The 15,613-nt window shown below is 44.9% G+C and overlaps 1 protein-coding gene across 2 annotated transcripts in view; it reads right to left on the bottom strand.

The window, feature by feature from the left end:
- grid2 (glutamate ionotropic receptor delta type subunit 2) overlaps window positions 1–15,613 on the bottom strand; it is a 938,240-nt gene that overhangs the window by 178,603 nt on the left and 744,024 nt on the right. For both annotated transcript variants that reach the window (XM_033022403.1, XM_033022410.1), the window contains exons 9-10: window positions 9,130–9,231; window positions 4,448–4,645 (exon numbers count right to left, since the gene is read on the bottom strand). In XM_033022403.1, coding sequence (XP_032878294.1) covers window positions 4,448–4,645; window positions 9,130–9,231 — 300 coding nt within the window. The remainder of the gene's footprint in view (window positions 1–4,447; window positions 4,646–9,129; window positions 9,232–15,613) is intronic.

Raw genomic sequence — 15,613 nt, 5'->3', positions numbered from 1 at the left:
TACGGGCTATAGTGCAAGCTTGACGAGGCCAAGTATAGTGAGATTATGGTGCAGCGGAGGATTTGGAAGAAGAGGTACAATAAACAGTGGAAACCACTACGCACTAACCAGATGAGCATCTATTGTAGAAAGTGGAGACAGAATGGAAGCAGCAGTCAGCTCGTAAAACAGGAAAAAAACTCTCAGAGAGGGCGGCACAGTGAATCTTCAAATCATGCTTAATGCCATGCTAGCTATGTTCTACTGCATTGATGGGTCATCGTGACCCCAAACGATCCAAGTGCAAATTGTGGCCTTTTGCTGCACTGTTGAAATACATGAACATTTTAATGACTAGCAGTTAACGCCTGATGCCCTGAGAGAGGGCGGCCCAGTGTTGCAGTGGTAAAGCTGCAACCTTATGCCCCTGTCCCACTTAGGAAACCTGAACGTAAACCTCTGGAGACTTTGCGCCCCACCCAAGGTTTCCGAGTGGTGCTCGGAGGTTCCCGGAGGTTTTTGTCAGTCTCCCTACCTGCTTCCACTACCTGCAACCTCCGGCAACCATCTGCAATCTCCGGGAACTGCACGGAAACCTTGGGTGGGGCGCAAAGTCTCCAGAGGTTTCCGTTCAGGTTTCCTAAGTGGGATAGGGGCATTTACAGCGCCAGAGACCCGGGTTTGATCCTGACTATGGGTGCTGTCTGTATGAAGTTAGTACATTCTCCCTGTGGCTGCGTGGGTTTTCTTCTTGTTGCTCCGGTTTCCTCCCACGTCACAAAGACGTGCAGGTTTGTAGATTATGATGGAAGGAACTGCAGGTGTTGGTTTAAACCGAAGATGGATACAGAGAGCTGGAGTAACTCAGTGGGTCAGGCAGCATCTCTGGAAAAAAGCAATAGATTACATTTTGCGTCGAGATGAAGGAGGTCTGAACAAAGATCTTGACCTGAAATGCCACCTTTTCCTTTTTTCCAGAGATGCTGTCTGACCCATTGAGTTACTCCAGCTGAGTGTGTCTATCTTAGGTTTGTAGATTAATTGGCTTTGATAAAATTGTAAATTGACCATAGTGTGGCGTTTTGGTGTCAGGACCCTTCTTCAGACTGAACACATTGCAGAAGGTGTCCAGAACAACAGAAGAACCACCCAGGAGAGTCACAACCCATCATCTCCTGCTACCAAGCTTATAATGCAGTAAAAGCATAATTCCATGCTCAGCTTCTTTCAGCTGGAATAATGTTTAGGTTTAGGTTTAGGTTTAATATTGTCATGTGTACCGAGGAACAGTGAAAAGCTTTGTTTTGCCTGCTATCCTAACAAATCAGATCTACCACACATAGATACAATCAGTTCACACTCAAGTGTAATAAATAGAGCAAAGGAGAAGATACAGAGTGAAGAATATGGTTCACAGCATTGTAGCACAGCATTGTAGCACAGCATTGTTCCATAGACAAACTCCAATGGTGATAGGGGTGAATCGGACAGTACCCTAGCTTATGGAAGGACCATTCAGAAGGACACAAAGTGCTGTAGAAACATAACAGGTCAGGCAGCATCTCTGGAGAACATGGATAGATGACGTTTCAGGTCGGAACCCTCCATCAGACTGTTTGTAGAGGGGGAAGAGAAAGCTAGGAGAGGGGAGAGGCAGGACAAAGTGTGGCAGGTGGATGCAGGCGTGGTGGAGGGGGGGGGGGGTTCATAGGAGGATGGTTGGAACAAAGACCAGAGATAACGATGACCAAAATCTGACCGTCAGAAGCCTGATAACGGAGGGACAGAAGCTGGTAATGAATCTGGTGGTGCACGCTTTCAAGTTCTAGTTCCTGTCTTGAATGTTCTTGTCTGGAATGATTCCCTTCACCAGCGATGCTCAGGCTATTGTTATTTGATCTCTGGGATTGCTGGCTCATAGACAGCACTTCAGTGCATCTCAGGCAGGGACGCCGGATGTCCGATTGATTAACGAGGATGTCAACGGGTCTGTAGACATAGATGTATAGCCTCATCTGAAATATTCAGAAGAAGTTGTGCCTTTTTCCAAATTCATATTTCATGACTGTCTTAAGGAATCCAAATTAACTCAACACGTTTAGTGCCATCAATGCCTTTTGCAGTATTGTTCTGCTTTGCTCCCTCTGCCCACTGGCTCCACCTCTTCCTTTCTTCCTCCCGCCCAACCACCCCCCCCCCCCCCCCCCCCCCCACCACACCCTCACATCAGTCTGAAGAAGGGTTTCGACCCAAAACTTTGCCTATTTGCTTCGCTCCATAGATGATGCCTCACCCGCTGAGTTTCTCCAGCATTTTTGTCTACCATGAACTTTTAGGGACTGACTTTGGTTGCATAAGGACTATGGAGTTTGTGTACTCATATCAGAGTCAGTGAGTTATGTAGCACAGAAACAGACCCTATGACCCAACTTGCCCATGCTGACCAAAATACCCCATCTGCAATAGTCCCACCTGCCTGCGTATGGCCAATATCCCTCTAAACCTTTCTGTTCATGTTCCTGTCCAAATGTATTTTAGATGTTGTTATATTACTTGTCTTAACTACTTCCTCTGGTAAACTATTCCATATACCCACGACCCTCTGTGTGAAAAAAGGCAGAGACCAGGCCTTTTAGCCACAATATCTGCTAAACTAATCCCATCTGCCTACACATAGTCTATATTCCTTCATCCCCTTACTATTCATGTCTCTGACTAAATGCCTCTTTAACGTTGTTACTGCATCTGCTTTTTTCACCCACCCTGGCTGTGCATACCAGGCACTTGTTGCCTCTCCGTATAATACTTGCTTTGAAATTCTTCTTTTAACTTTACTTAATCTTTAACTTTTGACTTTTAACCTTAACTTCAACTTTGGGCCGGCACGTTGGTGCAGCGGTAGAGTTGCTGCCTTACAGCGGCAGAGATACAGGTTCGATCCTGACTCCGGGTGCTGTCCGTACGGAGTTTGTACGTTCTCCCCGTGACCTGCGTGGGTTTTCTCCGGTTGCTCCGGTTTCCTCCCATACTCCAAAGACGTACAGGTTTGAAGGCTAATTGGCTTGGTAAAATAGTAAATTGTCCTTCGTGTGTGTAGGATAGTGTTAGTGTTGGGGGATCGCTGGTTGTCACGAAATTGGTCGGCCGAATGGTCTGTTTCCACGTCGTATCTCTAAATAAAACTTTACTCTCTGACAAAGCAATGTCCTCTAGTATTTAACATTTTACCCACAGAGAACTGTTAGAGTTCCTGCCATAACTGTATAAACGTCTATCATATCTCCCCTCATCCTCCAAAGCTACAGAGAAAACAATCCAAGTGTGTCCAATCTCTCTTTATAGTCAATATTCTATTATCCCGGCAATCTCTTCTGCACCCTCTCAAAAGTCTCCACATCCTTCCTGAAATGCTATGACCAGAACTGCATTTATACTGCAAATAATGCCCAATAAAAATGTTATACATCTGCAACATGACTTGGGTGGGACTAGTATAGCTAGGACATGTTGGCCGGTGTGGGCAAGTTAGGCTGAAGGGTCTGTTTCCACGCTGTATCATTCTATGACAATGACTCAATCTCACTGGTTGGTATAGTGTTGTCAATTCATACTCAATTTCAAAAATTATTATTAATGTTTATAAAATATAGTCCCTAAATAGTGCTTTTCATAGCTGCAGCAGAAAATTTAATCCATAGATTCAAAAAAGTATTATAATATTGTGTTATATTGAAGCTAGTTATTGTATCACTCTTCGCCACTCTAATAAAGGATCTCAACCAGAAACATTGTCCATCTCCCATTATCCATTGTCAGATTCTGCCTGATTCCTTGAGTTCCTCCAGTACTTTGTGTTTTTATTTCTCCTGTACCTTTTGCTTAACAGGCGGGCAACACAGCGGTAGAGTTGCTGCCTACCAGAGCCAGCAATCTGACCCGGGTCTGTACAGAGTTTGCACGTTCTCCAAGTGACTGTGTGGGTTGTTCCAGATGCTGTTTCCTCCTTCTCTCCAAAAACGTACAGGTTTGTAGGTGAATTGGTTTGTGAAAATTGCCCTCAGTTTCTGCAGGTTAGAATTGGTATAGGGGTGATCGCTAGTCGGCGAGGACTCAGTGGACCAAAGGGCCTGTTTCCACGCTGTATCTCTAAACTAAGGTGCAAGTGAACCTCTGCCTCACCTGAAAGGATTATTGGGGACCGTGGATGGAGTCAAGGGAGGAGGGATTAATGACTTCTTCTATATTCAATACTCTGTGAAGGCCAATGTGCTGAAAGGCTTCTTGATCACCCTGTCTACCTGTGACGCCACTTCAAGAAACTATGTACCTGTACTTCTTGAACCCTCTGCTCTACAACACTTACCAGAGGCCTACTATTCACTGTGACGGTCCTGCCTGGTTTGACTTCGGAAAATGATACACCTCCACAAACATTGTGCATTAAACTCTAGCGTGGTACCAAACTAACCTTGAAGGCGAGTTCACCGATCAGCCCATTCCAGTTTCCGTCAGGCTGCTGACTGCCGAACTTTTGATCAGGGGCCACGTAGATTTCATATTTGAAACCCAGGTAACTTGACAAGGCATCCAGGACATCGATAGAAAAACCATAATATTTCTTTGTTCTTCCAAGAATGTTTTCGGATACCATAACAAAAGGTTCCTCCTGCAAAAGGAGAGGGAATTCAGGGTCAAGTTGAGCATAACATTCATAGGAACTTATAGAGGTTTATAAAATCATCAACTTATGGAGGTTTATAAGGCGCATAGGGAAGTTGGATGAACACAGTCTTTTTCCTTGGGTGGGAGAGTTTAAAAGTGAAGGTCTGGAATAGGTATAAAGTGAAGGGGGGAATTTCACACGGAAGCTGATGGTGGGTATATGGAACAATATGCCAGTGGAAGTGGTAGAGATGAGTCCAACTGTAACATTTAAAAAACATTTGGAAAGGCTCATTATAAGAAAGGTTGAGAGGGGTATGAGCCAAATGCAAAACAATGGGACAAGTTCAGGAGTACACCTTCGTTAGGGTAGATGGAAAAGACACAAAGTGCTGGAATAATTCACTGGGTCAGGAAGCCACTCTGGAGAACATGAGAATCAGTGTGAAGAAGGGTCCCGACCCGCTATGTCATCTATCCATGTTCTCCACAGATGCTGCCTGACCTGCTGAGTTACTCCAGCACTTTGTGTCTTTATTTGTAAACCAGTATCTGCAGTTTCTTGTTCATTGGCATAGATAAGTTGGGCCATAATTGGGGCAGTGCAGTGGCGCAGCAGTAGAGTTGCTGCTTCACAATGCCAAAGATCCAGGTTCGATCCTAACTATGGATGCTGTCTGTATGGAGTTTGTACATTCTCCCTGTGACTGTGACATACCAAAGACATACAGTTTTGTAAGTTAATTGGCTTCCGTAAATTGTAAATTGTCCCTAGTGTGGAGAATAGTGCTAATGTATGGGAGCTTGCTTGTTGGCGTGGACTCAGTGGGCCGAAGGGTCTGTTTCCACACTGTACCTCTAAAGTCCAAAGTCTAAAGTAAAGTCATAAGGACTGTTTCTGTTCTACATTATTCTGTGATTTTATGACTAACTCTTACCCATGATTGGAAGGATTATCAAGAATACTTCTGCAGTGTTCAGACATTCATGTGGCATATTCCCCATCAATTTGAGGGACTGAATCAATGTTCCACAGTGCATCCCACCAATGCATTATAGCGATACCAATGCATTATAGTGCATCTCACCAATGCATTATAGTGATATCAATGCATTATAATGATACTGCCACACAAGTCAGAGAAATAAGTAGCATTCAAAATGTAGGGTCAGGGCCTGATGATGTACTAGAGGATTCTAAAAGTAGAGACAAAGGCTTAAAGTGAGTGGGAAGAGATTTTAAAGGGTCTTCAGGTGCAGCTTATTTATTCAGATGGCAGTCCACATCTGGAATGAGTTGTCAGAGGAAGCTATAGAAGTGGATGCAATTACAACTTTCAAAAGACATTTGGACAAATCAAATGTGTGGGATGGAACTGCAGATTCTGGTTTACACCGAGGATAGACACCAAATGCTGGAATATCTTTTTCCAGAGATGCTGCCTGACCCGCTGAGTGAGGGGCCTGTCCCACTTGGGCGTCATTTGTGTGTCATTTACGTGATATAATAAAAATTGGTTGGCACGTCGTGACGTGTGCTTGACTCGAGCATGACGCGCGCATGGCATACATGACGCTCGCAGGGCGCGTCGTGAGGCGTGGCGGTGTATGCAGTGGCGCGCGGTAGCGTGCGGTGCCCCATGATTTTGGGATGCTCAAAATCCTTGCGCTCCACTTGCGTGACGTGCAAATGACGCCCTTTACTCCAGCATAGTGTGTCTATCTGTGGCCAAATATATGCAGAGATAAAAAAGACACAAAGTGCTGGAGAAACTCAATGGGTTAGGCAGCAACCTCTGGAGAACATGAATACGTGACATTTCAGGTCTTGACCCTTCTTCAGACTGATTGTAGGGGGAAGGTGAGAAAGTTGGAAAAAAGGTGTGGGCGGGACAATGTCCTGCAAGTGATAGGTGGATATAGTGAAGGGGGTGGAGGGGGTTGATAGGTGGATGGTTGGATAAAGGATAGAGATGAAAGGATAACAGGCTGTGAGATAAGGAGATCAGAAGGGAAATGTAAGGATAAGAAGTGAAACAGATAAAAGGGCTTAGAGAGATATGGACCAAGTGCAGGAAAATGGAACTAGCCCAGAATGCTAACTTTACTGGCATGGGCTACTTGGGCCAAAGAGCTTGTGGCCGTGCTGTATAGCTCTAGGACTTTATTACTAAAAACATAAAAAGGCTTTTGTTTTAGTGACTCAATTCACAACTTCAGAACATTGCAAAGTGCTTTACAGCTTTACAGTGGTACCTCTTAAGTGCTGATTAATTCAGTATTAATAGAACAATAATCCACACAAAAAACATATTATTCCAGTCACGACAAATGGAAGGCATAATGTACCAACACTTTTGATGATGGACTGCGAGTTATAATGCACTAGCAATGTCTATAATAGAAAGTTTTTAATGAACTAGTTTCTCTTTTGATGGATAAAGTATGCCTTTACACCTGCTTGTTCTACGATAGTTCTGAATGCATTGACATTTCCAATATATGGAGAATGTTTGAATGCATAAAAAGTCTTAATCCCGCTTAATTTTAATGATGGACAGGGAAGATATATTGAAATAACGTGCCCTGTTATAAACTGCAAGCTAGTATTATGTTGCATGCAAAAATTAAATACAAAATACATCTCACAATATAAACATAGGCACAAGGAACTGCAGCTGCAAGTTTACAAAAAGTGAAACGTGTTGGAATCACCTGGCGTGCAGGCTACATTTCTGGAGAACATGGATAGGTGACGTTTCAGGTCAGACTGAAGAAGAGTCCCGATTCAAAACTTCACCTATCCAAGTTCTCAGAGATGCTGCCTGACCCGCTGAGCTACTCCAGCTCTTTCTATATCACTATAAAATGAACTAGTTTACTAATTTTGTACATAGTTTCCTAAGTTACAGTGGTAACTACCTAGTAAGGTACTTAATAGCCACTAAAACACTTCAGGGCAGCCTGACATTGTGAAAAGTGCAATAGAAATGCATTGCTTCTTCATTTGCTAACCATTCAATGCAACATGAAAGCACCAACCTGACAGAAAGCACTTCCTAACAAACAAGTAATGTTTGTTCTTTGTCTTGGTTCTTGGTTTCTTGGTCCTCCAAAATATTCCAAATGGAATTTAAACTGGAGGTGGTGAACGGAGGGCTTAAGCCAGAAAGGGTTATTGGGAAGAAAGAGCTACTTTAAATTTAGTTGCATCTGGTTGGGTAACTATAGTTGGGTGGAGATTATTCCATGCTTTAATTGTGCGGGGGAAGAACAAATTGCTGTATACATCTGTCTTTGTAGCTGGGATCACAAATTGGATCGAATGCCCTCGTCTGCTCCTAATTGGTTTGGGTTTGGTGTAGGTCTTGTGATCTATGTCGAGCTGACCATTTAACATTTTGTCCACCCTGAAAGACCATGTTCATCAATACCAAACGTTGTAAGGATACAACAAAACCACCAAAATTCAGCTGCTGGCTCATAGTGCCAGTATGCCAGGATTGTTTCTGACCTCAGGTGCTACCTGTGTGGAGTTTGCATGTTCCCCTGTGACTACATGGGATTCCTCTCACAACCCAAAGACATGCGTGTTTGTTGGTTAATTGGCCTACATACATTTCCCCTAATGTGCAGGGAGTGGATAAGAAATTGTGAATGGGTGATCGATAGTCAGTGTGGACTCGATGGGCCAAAGGATCTGTCTCAACGCTCTGAAGATAGTTTCCTGTCTGCAGAAAGGTCTCGACTCGAATCGTCACCTATTCCTTTTCTCTAGAAATGCTGCCCGTCCCACTGAGTTACTGCAGCTATTTGTGTCTATTAAAGGTGGTGTGGCTGCTTCGTCAATATACGATACGATAGAAGTTTATCTTGGGAGGGAAATTGATTTGCCAGCAGTCATAAAACACAGAATACATGAAACATTAAGTTAAAGTGACGAGTGGAAAGGATTGGGGATGTGTAAAGATTGGGGGGGGGGGGGGGAGGAGAAGGGGAGGGGGGAGGGGTGGAGGATGGGAGTCAGTCTACCCTACGACAGAAGGGACGAGTTGTACAGTTTGATAGCCACAGGGAAGAAAGATATCCTGTAGTATTCTGTACAACATCTTGGTGGAACCAGTCTGCAATATCTGTAATTTTCAGACTCCACTAACAGCTAAAAGACTCAACATATAAATAGTTCAAGTGTGCAACTTGCAAAATATGCCATTACCTCTTTGCATACCCATTAAATGCACTTGTGAAGACATTACAATGACAAATCAAGCTTCATTTGCAAATGTTTACTTCTGCTGACAACCTGGGTTGATTAATTTCCTTAACTTCCCTAATAGCTCTTGAATTGATTAAACATTAGTTGTGGGAGCATACCACACATGATCTCACCAACAAGGTCAAATGCAAATCCAGCTAAATCCACAGCCAGTAAACCGTTAGCACTTCCTGAAGCAAGTTTGATGGAGAGAAGGAATAAGATGTTCTTACCGGTAGCGTTACAACACGGAGCATCACACCCCGCATATTGTTTTCCAGCTTTTTATCCATCAGTGATCCATTCAACCCAGAGTCCGGGCTCCAAGTGCCAAGCTATGAAAAGGAAACATAAGAGAGTGTGAGCTTATTCAGTTTTAGTTTAGTTCAGTTCAGTGATACAGTGCGTCAGCAGGCAGCCCACCGAGTCCACGCCGACCAGTGATCCCCGTACATTAGCACTACCCTACAAACTAGAGGCAATTTACAATTTTTGCCGAAGACAATTAACCTACAAACTTTACGTCTTTGGAGTGTGGGGGAAAAGCGGAGCATCCGGAGAAAACCCACGTGTTTGTGGGGAAAACGTACAAACTCCATACAGACAGCACCCGCAGTCAGGGTCAAACCCAGGTCTCTGGCGCTGTAAGGCAGCAACTCTACCGCTGCGCCACCGTGCTGCCCTTTATTATTGTCACATACACCAGGAACCAGGATCCAGCTAAAAACTTTGCATGTGTGCTATCAAATCAGATGACACCATGACAGATCAGATGACAAGTCAAATGCTTACAATAAACCATACACAGGTACAATAGGAATAGCAAAGAGAAGAGTGAATTGTGAAGAGTCAAGGATGTGTTATTGTCATATGTACTGTAATGGGACAATGAAATTCATAACGAAAGGTTGGGCATACATGAATCTGGTGCTTCTCCCCATCACGCTATACTTACGCTGTATTCCATGTCACTTCTTATATGTGCTGACCTTGGATGCTATCCGTGTGCAGTTTCCACCTTCTCCCTGAGATCACATAGGTTTCCTTTGGTTTCCCCTCACATCCCAAAGACATGCAGTGATGCACAACTGCTGGAATAACTCAGTGGGTCCGGCAGCATCTCTGGAGAACATGGAAATCTATACAAACCTCCAGCGTCTTGTGTCACTGTTTTCTAAACCAGCATCTGTAATTCCCATGTGGGAACAAACTGGAGATGCTGGTTTACACCGTATTTCCTATGCTGAGTTCGCCTTGGCTTACACGATCTCCCGGTTGCCAAACATTTTAACTCCCCTTCCCATTCCGATACTGACGTTGTAGGAAGAAACTGCAGATGCTGGTTTAAACCGAAGATAGACACAAAATGCTGGGGTTACTCAGCGGGAAAGGCAGCATCTTTGGAGAGAAGAAATAGGTGACATTTCGGGTCTGAAGAAAGGTCTCGACCCGAAGCGTCACCCATTCCTTCTATGCAGCGATGCTGCCCGAGTTACCCTAGCATTTTGAGTCTATCTTCCCATACTGACAATTGTGTCCTGGGCCTCCTCCACTGTCAGAGTAAGGCCACATACAAATTGGAGGAACAGCACATCATATTTTACTTGGGCAGCTTACAACCCAGGGGTATGAATATTGATTTCAAGTAACCATTGCATTCCCTCTCTCTCAACCCCTCCCTCACCCTAATCATCCTGCTAGTTCCACTGTTTGCATCAACTTATCTGTTCGTTATCACCTCTTCCACAGCCAACAATGAACCATTGTGAGCTCCACCTTGGTCATCGGTGGCGGCTCTGGTTTGTTTGTACCTTTACATACCTCTAGTTTCCCTCTCCCGTGACCCTCAGTCTGAGGAAGGTTCTCGACCCAAAACGTCACCCATTCCTTTTCTCCAAAGATGCTGCCTGACCTGCTGAGTTACTCTAATATTTTGTGTCTATCAGCAATTCCTTGCTTTTAGCAAGGTTGGAAGGGTAATTGGGTCACTGTAAATTACCTCCATTGTATAGATGAATGGGGGAAATTGATAACAACATATAAAGAGTAAAATTTGATGATAGAAACATAGACAATAGGTACAGGAGTAGGCAGGCCATTTGGCCCTCTGAGCCAGCACTGCCATTCACTGTAATCATGGCTGATCATCCACAATCAGTACCTCGTTCCTGCTTTCTCCCCATATCCCTTGATTCCATTAGCCCTAAGAGCTAGTGTTAGCCCTAAGATTAGTGTAGGATTAGTGTAAATGGGTTGTTGATGGTTAGCATGGCCTCTGTGGGCCAAAGGGCCTGTTTCTATGCTGTATCTAAGTGCACATATATTAATACTTGCACATTTAGCATGTACACCAGAGGATGAAAGTCAGGATTTAATTGTCCTATGAAGTGTGGCTTTCTTTGATCAAGGATTGAGGGCTGATTATCCTGTGAGAAGATCTACTGAATATTCTATGAGTGTTAACTATCAAGCTGCACAACTCTTTCAGCCATGCTTCTGTCCTAAAATAAAGATTGTTAATTGTGAACAGTGTTTCTGAATATTACATTTCTGTCACAACCACAGGGGAACCTTTAAGCACTTTGTAATGTTTAAATTGTTATTAAATTTGAAATTGAACACATATTCATTTTAAAACAGTGCCTTTGTCTAAAGTGCTTTAGGTTTAACATACATTTGTAATTAAATAACTTCAGCTCAGATTTTTTCTTGTCACATAAGTTGTATGTGCGAACAATTTTGCAATAATGGACATTTTAATTTAATTTCCAAAACTATCCACAATTACACATCTGGGAGGAGCAAGGACTACTTTCAAAGCAAAGTTAATGAGGCCAGCAGTGCTTCTGTGAAAGCACTTGCACTTCTACATCCAAAAGCTGTGGGTACAAGATCTGCTCAAGGAGCTAGTCAAGGGCGTTTTATTGTCATATGTCCCAAACAGAACATTGAAATTCTTACTTGTAGCAAGTCTACCACTGCTTCACTCTGCCGCCCACTCCCTAGAGTTTGTCACTGTAGTTCATTACCTTCAGTGCAAGGTTCAACAGGTGGTTCTTTTATCAACTAGGTCAGCAGGTAATCTAATTAGGAGATGCCTCAGTAGTTGGTAAGGCACATATCACAACCTAAATATGAACTTCCGTAAGGTTAATAATATGGGGAGAGCTTCGAGAAAATACAAAACAGTCCATTATTATCTGTCTACTGTATTTCTATTATATATTATCTATTTTCTAATAAACAGAAATTATCTTTGTGCACAACCACAAAAAAACTAGTAAAGATGAGTTATAAGCAGGCATAAGTTTAAGGTGAGAGGAAGGAGTTTTAAAGTAGACCTAAAGGGTAAGTTCATTTTACACTTGGGGTGGCGCAGTGGCGCAGCAGTAGAGTTTCTGCCTTACAACACCAGAGACATGGGTTCGATTCTGACTGCAGGTGCTGTCTTTATGGCGTTTGTACATTCTCCCTGTGACCATGTGGGTTTTCACCGGGTGCTCGGGTTTCCTCCCAACCACACTGCAAAGATGTACAGGGTTGTAGGTTAATTGGCTTCTGTAAATTGTAAATTGTCCCCTAGTGTGTAGGATAGTGTTGGTGCGTAGGGTGATCGCTGGTCGGCTCAGACTCGGCGGGCGAAAGGGCCTGTTTCCACGCTGTGTCTCTAAAGTCTGAAGTAAAGTCTGAAGTCTACACAGAGAATGTTGATATCTGGAATGTGCATTCAAGACGAGGTGGTGGAATCACATACAAGCTCTGTATTTAAGATGCATTGAGGGAGACAGAGAAATAGAAGGTCGCATTTGTCATGCAGACTAATGGAATTATGCAGGCAGGCATAAAAGGCCAACATGGACGTGATGGACTGAAGGGCTTGTTACTGTGCTGTACAGCTCCATGACTCTCACTGCAAAAGCCTACATGTCTTCAGCTATCAATTTATTACAGTTCGGACCATGGTTCCAATTGGCCTGCAAACAATCCTCCACAACCCCCTCACCTCAGTGCACACCCATTTCTTCCACCATTCTGCCTATTTCACACACCCCCTCCCCTCCACCTAACCCCATCTTTATCACCCTTTTAGGAGATGAGGAACCACTTTTTCACACAGAGAGTTGTGAGTGTGGAATTCTCTGCATCAGAGGGCGGTGGAGGCCAGTTCTCTCGATACTTTCAAGAGAGAGTTAGATAGGGCTCTTAAAGATAGCGGAGTCAGGCGATAGGGGGAGAAGGCAGGAACAGGGTACTGATTGTGGATAGTCAGCCATGATCACAGTGAATGGCAGTGCTGGCTCGAAGGGAAGAATGGCCTACTCCTGCACCTGTTGTCTATTTTGTGTCCTTTCCATCACTAGCCTCTGTCCACCTACCTATCTGATAGTCAACGTCCCACCCCAGCTGCATCCTCCAGTCTTTTGCCAGACTTTGTCCTGCCCCCACCGCACTTCCAGCTTTCTCTCCCCTACTGCAATCAGTCTGATGAAGGATCCAGACCTGAAACGTAATTTTTCCATGGCCTCCGGAGATGCTGCCTGACCAGCTGAGTGACTCCAGCATTTTGTGTTCTCTGCCATAGTTTTATATGTGTACATAAAATACGAAGTAAGTAAATAAAATCCTGTGTCATATAGAGTGATAGAGTCACAGTCATACAGTGAGGAAACAGGCCCTTCATTACAAGCGGCCCACACCGACCAATATCTACACTAGTTCCACCTGTCTGCGTTTGGCCCATATCTCTCTAAACCTATCGTATCCATGTACCTGTCTAAATGTTTATTAAATATTATGATATTACCTCTCAGGGTTCCTATTAAATCTCCCTCCCCCCCCACCTTAAACCTATGTCCTCTGGTTCTCGATTCCCCTACTCTGGCCATGAGACTCTGTGCGTCAACCTGATCTATTCCTCTCATGATTTTGTACACTATAAGATCACCCCTCATCCTGCTGCGCTCCAAGGAATAAAGTCCTAGCACGCTAAGCTACTCCCTAAGCTACTCAAGTCCTCGATTCCTGGCAATGTCCTTGTAAATCTTCTCTGCACTCTTTGCAACTTGACAACATCATTCCTATAACAAAGTGCCCAGAACTGAACACAATACTCTAAATGTGGCCTCACCAATGTCTTATATAACAGGGACACTCCTTGCGAGCGGTGGACCGGGACACTCCCGGCGAGCAGGGCTGAGACACACCAGGACAATGGAGGAGGACTTGCGCCACAGTAAGGAGCGAGTCGTTGAAGCGATGTGGTCGGGTCGGATCGGACACCCCGAGGTCGAGTTGGAGCCCTCGCGGATGTGGGTCGGGTCGTGTCGGAGCCTCGAGGTGGTGCCGAGGACGGGGTTGGAGTCTCGAGGTCCGGCTGAGGTGGACAGGCCGCGTCGCTAAGAACAAAGGGGGACCCGGCGTGGGGGACGAAGAAGGGACGAGTACTTGTTGGAACTTTGCCGGTGCCTTTGTGGCGACTCTCTTGTATAATTTGTGCAAAATCAAAGAATTTCACTGCACCAGTTAGGTACGTGACAATAAACTGCACCAGCTAGAGACAAGTGACAATAACCTTCGACATAAAATTTGAAATAGAATCATTATTTTAACAACAAAAAAAACCCCAAAGTCAGCACCGGCGACAACCTACGTCATCCTGGCGACAACCAACATTAACCTGGTGACAATCTACGTTAACCTAGCAACAACCACAACAGCACCTACGTCAGGAGAAGTCTGCCACCAGGGGCGCCGCATTGATGGCTGCCTCCGCCTACAGCCTCTGTCTGTTTTTCTATCTTTCTTTATTTTTAGTTTGTTTTAAAGTATGTTTTGGAGGTTTCTTTAGTTTTTCTATGTGGAGGATGGGGGTAGGGTAAGGGGGAAACCGTTTCCCAGTCACGTCCTGGCGAGGATGCGACTATTCTCCGAGTCACGTCCTCGCCCCACTCCTCGCCGCTTACCAACTGGATTGGCGCGGCCTTTCCTGCCGGGGACCGGACCAAAGCTTCAGCAACGGCGCAGTGCTGGATTCACGTCGGAGTGGGCGATGCCTTACCGGGGATCGCCGTTTGAAGTGTTGGGCCTGCGACTTCAACATCGCGGAGTCTTGGGACCTTTTGCCGAGGGCCGCCAGGGTGAAATCACTGCCCGGCTCACCCTGTGGACTTTGGGAGCCGCGGTCTCCGGTAGGAAGTGGCCGTTTCGGATGTCCAAGCCGCTCAGAATGTTCCCCCGTTCCGACGTCGGAGTTCCATCATCCGGCGAGCGGGCCTGAACATCGGGCCTCCCGTAGCGGCGACAGCGAGGGGTTCGGGAGCCCCCCGACCACGGGTGAACAACAGAGGACAACAGAGGAGGATGACTGGACTTTGGAACCTTCCCTCACAGTGGGAAACTCTGATCCCGCTGTGTGGGGATGTCTGTGTTAAAGACTATCGTGTTCTGTGCTCATTTTTATTCGTATGTCTGTATGGTGACCACACATTTCACTGTACCAATTGGTACATGTGACAAATAAATGTATCTTGTCTTGTCTTGTCTTGCTACGCTCATTGGCGTCAAACCCATTGTCGCCGACTGTCTCCGAAAATGTTTCAACATGTTGAAAATCCAGCAGCGACCAGAAAGACGCTACGACTCTTTGGGCGACTGAGGAGACTTCTCACAACCATACAGGCGACACCCTGGCGACCATGTTGCAACAGCCTAGACGTC

Source organism: Amblyraja radiata, chromosome 1 (assembly GCF_010909765.2).
Source record: "Amblyraja radiata isolate CabotCenter1 chromosome 1, sAmbRad1.1.pri, whole genome shotgun sequence".
Classification (NCBI taxonomy): domain Eukaryota; kingdom Metazoa; phylum Chordata; class Chondrichthyes; order Rajiformes; family Rajidae; genus Amblyraja; species Amblyraja radiata.
The sequence above is the reverse complement of the archived record's forward strand: the minus strand, read 5'-3'. Positions and strand labels throughout refer to the sequence as shown.